Source organism: Phalaenopsis equestris, unplaced genomic scaffold (assembly GCF_001263595.1).
Source record: "Phalaenopsis equestris unplaced genomic scaffold, ASM126359v1 Scaffold200839, whole genome shotgun sequence".
Taxonomy (NCBI): Eukaryota; Viridiplantae; Streptophyta; class Magnoliopsida; order Asparagales; family Orchidaceae; genus Phalaenopsis; species Phalaenopsis equestris.
In genome coordinates this window covers 1-5,871 of record NW_018220641.1, presented here as the reverse complement: position 1 = coordinate 5,871, position 5,871 = coordinate 1, and the positions used below count along the sequence as shown (strand labels likewise).

At 33.3% G+C, this 5,871-nt stretch overlaps 1 protein-coding gene across 2 annotated transcripts; it reads left to right on the top strand.

The window, feature by feature from the left end:
* The first annotated feature begins 11 nt into the window (after positions 1 to 11).
* On the top strand, positions 12 to 4,422 carry LOC110035943 (fasciclin-like arabinogalactan protein 16). 2 transcript variants are annotated; one of them, XR_002295186.1, is made up of 3 exons: positions 12 to 1,415; positions 3,152 to 3,305; positions 4,212 to 4,422. XR_002295186.1 is itself a non-coding variant. In XM_020740282.1 (2 exons), the coding sequence occupies exons 1-2, from the start codon at positions 104 to 106 to the stop codon at positions 3,223 to 3,225; spliced, it is 1,386 nt and encodes a 461-aa protein (XP_020595941.1). In that variant the 5' UTR covers positions 12 to 103; the 3' UTR covers positions 3,226 to 3,373. The 2 variants fall into 2 exon arrangements, 1 of the variants encoding a protein (XP_020595941.1); XM_020740282.1 differs by lacking the exon at positions 4,212 to 4,422 and having other exon boundaries at positions 3,152 to 3,373.
* The last annotated feature ends 1,449 nt before the right edge of the window (positions 4,423 to 5,871 follow it).

Sequence of the window (5,871 nt, the reverse complement as noted above, 5' to 3'; positions counted from 1 at the left end):
TATACACCTGTTTCTCAGTTCTTAACCTACCTGGCCTCCCTCGTCTGCATGCTCTGAACGGGCAGGAGGGTAAGAGAGAGAAAGCAAAACAGAGCTTATAGCCATGGATTCCACACTTACTCCTCCCTCTTTCCTCCTTCCCTTCATAGCCGCCTTCCTTCTCCTCTCAATCACGCCGGCATTATCATCACTTCCCACTCTCCCTACAACCTCCGGTGGACCGATCAACTCCAACTCTGTCCTGGTAGCTCTCCTCGACTCCCATTACACCGAGATTGCGGAGTTGGTGGAGAAGGCTCTCCTTCTACAAACCCTAGAGGACGCCGTTGGTCGCCACAACCTCACTATCTTCGCCCCTCGCAATGAAGCCCTAGAACGCGATCTCGACCCCGACTTCAGACGCTTTATTTTTGAACCAGGCAACCTCAAGTCACTTCAAACCCTTCTTCTCTTCCACTTCCTTCCTTCCCGCATTCCCTACGTTTCCTTCCCCTCCGCTCGCTACCGCACTCTCTCTGGAGACCAGATTATCCTTTCCTCCTCCAAATCCGGCCTCCACCACGCTGATCTTGCCGGCATCGTACACCCCGACTCCATCCTCCGCCCCGACGGCATCATCCACGGCATCGATCGCCTTCTCGTTCCCAGATCTGTACAAGAGGACTTCAATCGCCGGCGAAACCTTGCTGAAATCTCCGCCATTCTCCCCTCCGGCGCTCCAGAAGTCGACCCTCGAACCCACCGGCTTAAGAAACCTGCTCCTTCATCCCCTGCAGGCTCCCCTCCCGCGCTTCCCATTTACGATGCCATCGCTCCCGGTCCCGACATTGCTCCAGCTCCAGCTCCCGGCCCCGGATCCGGCAAGCACTGGTTCGACGGCCACCGCCAGATCAAAGATTTCATCCAAACCCTAATTCTCTACGGCGGGTACAATGAATTCGCCGACATTCTAGTCAACCTCACCTCCCTCGCCACCGAGATGGGCCGGTTGGTTTCCGAGGGCTATGTCCTCACCGTTCTCGCACCAAACGATGAAGCCATGGCAAAACTCACTCCCGATCAGCTCAGTGAACCCGGCTCGCCGGAGCATATTATCAACTACCATTTGATCCCGGAGTATCAAACAGAGGAGAGCATGTATAATGCCGTTCGGCGCTTTGGGAAAGTGCGTTACGATACGCTCAGGCTTCCGCACAAGATTGTGGCAAGGGAAGCTGATGGATCGGTGAAGTTTGGACAGGGAGAGGGTTCCGCTTATCTGTTTGATCCGGATATATACACAGACGGGAGGATTTCGGTGCAAGGGATCGATACTGTGCTTTTCCCGCCGGAGGATGACTCTCCGGCGCCGGCTTTCGGTGGCGGGAAGAAGGCTGCTCGTGTGTCCAGAAACGCAGTTTCCAAGCGCAACCGAGGTGCGTATTCTGTTTAGAATTAGTTTTTTGCAATGTGGTTTTGCTTACTGGTTTCCGATCGCCGGAAATGGAATATTCCGGCTAGGTTAGACGACTTTATGAGCTCTTTAGTTCTACGAGTTGACGGCCGTATTGACCTCTAGGTCATTGGATACCAAAAATTGTTTTTATTTTAATTTAATTTCAAGTGTCAGTGGCGTTTTTTTTAGTCACCTATATTTATAGGACCTTGAATTTAGCTCTAAGATTGTTAATCCTAAAATTGAATCGAACCTTGGTTAGGATCGTGATTTGATCAAAATAAATGATCCGAGCTATAAGTTGAACTTTAGAGCAAGTTTTTTTTCTATCTGATTTCGAGCCATACATGAATCGGCTCGAATTGACTCAAGATTAGCTCGTTGTAGTTTTATTTATAAAAACTATGGATCCATATGAGTCGGTGGTGCGATGGCGGTGCGGTACTGCACTGCAGTTTTGTCTGTTTTGGCAAACTGTGTGTTAGCAATTTTTACAAAAAGCTGCCGCATTTTCGCACTAGTCCGCGCTAGGTGTAATGGTAACTTTCTAGCTGCGGTTTGATTTTGTTCAAAACAAAAATGATTGTAATAATCACTGCAATTTTTTTAACATCAAATTATTTTTCAGTAATTTCACAGTCATTTTTTAATAACATGCAGTTGCCCAAAACAGACCTTATATATATAATGTTAAGTAAAATTGAATATAATGACTCACTAGCCAAGTTCGAGCTGATTTCGAGCTGGAATAGATCCAAGTAACTCGTTTATAAACAATTATATAAGCACCACATAATTCTTATATATTATTTAAATCTTTAAATTTGATATTCTCATTTATAATATGAGCAAAGTGTTAAAATAATCTTTGACAATTTTCATAGAGCTAGTTTAATGCCATATAAAATTGTCAAAATAATTTTCTACTATTTTAAAATTAAATTTTAATAGTCTTTAATTTGTGTTATGAATCTAAAATATTAGATATGGATATATAAGAATCTAATTTTACTTTTATGATATTATTAAATTATCGGATAATTTAATTAATTTTAGAACATAAATATAATGAAACTATTAAATAATACAATTAAATTTATGGATATTTAGATATATAGTACAAGTATATCTTCTAATAATTTATGTATAATGAGAAATCATATATGATAAATAGAATAAAGCTTAGACGTAATTAGCTTTATCTTAATTTAAAATGTTTTTTTTTAAATTTTTTCTAGACTTCTAATTTAAAGTCCATTTTTTTCTCTGTTTGGATAATTCTCTGCTTTTTTATTTTGCCACCCACATTTCAATTCTATCTAGTGAAACTTTACATACATATCACACATTTTTTTTATATAATTACATATATCTTATGCCAAACTTTCATATTTACATCAATATGATAAAGTTATACATGAAAAATTGTATTTCATACGGACACAGCATGTAGAGATGCATGCAATGTCCGATCTGGACTGTTCATCACAATAAAAGTTGTATTTCAGTGGGCCTCATTTTTTTTTTCCTTTTTTTTATTTTTAAAAAAAGAAACTTGATGTAGTATGATGAGCGGTGGAGATCTGACACCGCATATATTTCAATATTACATACATTAGATCTGACACCGCATATATTTCAATATTACATACATGTATGGAATAATTTTTCAAAACGAAAACTTCTGATATTACATTTCAATCCATAATAAAGCAGGAAAATTGATGGAGTTGGGCTGCCGCGTGCTCGGCGGCTTCATCGATGCGTCCCGCATCTCCACCTGTGAATAGAGAGCACAGAGATGGCAGAAAAGCAAATATACGCAGAAGGTCCGATCTGCGTATGTGGAAATATGGTTTTTGGTTCATTGGTAATTGTTTTTACCTAAATTCCTGTTTTGCAAAAAAGACATTTGTGCAAATTGTTTGTAATTTGCATCTCTAATTGTTTGTAAAAAAAGCAAATTGTTTGTAATTTGCATCTCTAATTGTTTGTTCATGAAATGGTCTTAATAAGTGCAGAAAATATTCCGTTCAGACACCACAGGCACGTCCGATCATGTCGCCATAGACATGAACGGCGGGGGACATGGCCGCCGGTGTTTGGCCGTTGGGACGTGCTGACGACGGAATATTTTTTCGAATTAGTGGGTCTGTTTGGATTATAATAAAAAAAAAAAGTTCCTTTTTATGAATTTATGGATTCTTATTAATCTAAATATTGATAGAGAAATTTACCTACATATACCACACTATTCTTATGTATTTACATATCTAACCCCTAAACTTTTATATATTTAAGTTTATGTGTTAAATATCTAAATACATAAAATGGTGTTTTATATATCGGTTTAAAATGTTATATTTAAAGTTTTGATGGTTGATATATCATATTGAATATTTTAGGTGCTTGGTATATAAAGACTCCTAACATATCTAATAGGATTGTTGTATTTTGTTGACTGTGGCATGGCAAAAAATTAAGGATGATTATCATTTGTTGCATTTAAATTGTCCCTAATTATGATATAATTTGTTGAGGTTTAGTAGAATACTAAAGGTCTCATATGTTAATTTTTTTCATTTGGTTGATATTTAGGGGTTGTTTGGTTGGGTGAATTTGTGGTGCATTGAAATACTTTGGCAGGGATTAGAGAAAATTAAGTCTTTGATATGAAGAATTACAAATATAATGTAAAATATGAATGAATTTAAAGTTTACACAGTAGTTTATTTGGGTTGAATTTGAATCACACCGTTCATGTAAAATGGTATAGGCAAGTCGTCGCCCCACGCCTCCGCCTCCTGCCATCCTCCCGTTGTCGGCCGCACTCCACACCTGTAGCTGTCAACTGGATGCTACGCCGCCACCAACCTAGTGCTGTCTGCCACCTGCAAGCTGCCCGTTGCCGCCAAACAAAAAAATATATTTTTTGAAAAACCAAGAAAAAAAATTATAAAGACTTGCCTTTATTTTGTAATGAACAACATAACTCGAAAATATTTCAAATATATTGTAATCATAATGCTCTGCAAATTTTTTATATTGTATTTCATTTTCAACAAATTAAATAACCCTTAAAACAAACAATAAGAGAACCATTTAGCATGTGAATTTTTTGTTTGAATCTATTTTTTCTCAAATTTTTGAATCATTTAAACTTGGAGTAACATTGTTTTTGTCTAACATCTAAAGAGAGTATTCTATAAAAAAATATTTAAACTTGGAGTAACATTGTTTTTGTCTAACATAACATCTAAAGAGAGTATTCTATAAAAAAAAATTTATTTTATTTTGCAAAATAAATCTGATTAAAAAAAATTTTATGCTAATTTTCATTAATTTAAATAATTGTTTATATATTTAAAAAAAAATAATTTGATGCATAGTCTTCCATCATGAATTTTTCATTAAAACCTTTTTATTAGGAAAAAAAGATAAAATGTGAAAAAAAATTTAAATATAATGCATGGAGAAATTCTAGAAAATATGATAAAGAAAATTTAATTGATTATTCATATATAATTTTAAATAAATAAATTTGTTGAGAAATGGTTTTTTTTTTTTTTTTTTTTGAATGATTAAGCTATCTATCATATAATATATATTTGATGTCCTTTTTTTTTAGTTTTTATTTTATTTTTATTGTTTTTTATATTAAAAATTAAAAATTATGAGCTAAATTAATATATATTTTTAAATGTAATGCTTAACTTCTATTCTTTTAAAATATTTCTTTTTATTAAATATTTGATAGAACATTTTTTTATTATTTGTAAGTTTTGCATTTTTAGAGAAAATTATATTATTTTCTTATTTTTGTTGTTTTTTAAAATTTAATAGAAATTTATTAAGGTTAGTTTTCAATATTTATAAATTTCATTTTTTTTTTAAGTCTTGAATTATAAAATTTTATTAATTTGATAGCTTACCAGCAATTTTTAACTATTTTATTAAATATTTTGCAATAACTATAGAAGTTAATTTTGCAATTAATATGATTTATAAAAGAAAGTGAAGCTTTATAGAATTATTTTATTTTATTCTAATTATTTTCTTAAAATATATATTTCTCATTAATATCTTAATAAAAAATATACCATTTAATTATTATAATCTCTATTTTAACTTCTTTAAATTTTCTATATTTGAGTAATAATTTTTTTAAAAGGATTTATTTAAATATTTATAAATAGGTAATACTAAAAAATAAGTGCATATTATAAAAGTTGGTTCAATGAGATTAAATAATTAAATAAATATTTATTAATAAAAGAATCTTTGTTAAGACAATAATTTCTTTTTCTTCTAAAGAATGAGCAATAGAAAAAAAAATTAAGAAAAAATAAGAAAGAAATATTATTGAAAAAGTTCATATTTTATGTTTTTGGGGTATAAATTATAAATAAATATAATAATAATAATAATAATAATAA

What these genes read in the sequence shown, in the direction of transcription:
- LOC110035943 (XM_020740282.1), top strand. Translation starts at nt 104, where the DNA reads ATGGATTCCACACTTACTCCTCCCTCTTTCCTCCTTCCCTTCATAGCC. An exon ending in AGTTTCCAAGCGCAACCGAG is followed by an intron (nt 1,416 to 3,151) that starts GTGCGTATTCTG and finishes ATAATAAAGCAG; the next exon opens with GAAAATTGATGGAGTTGGGC.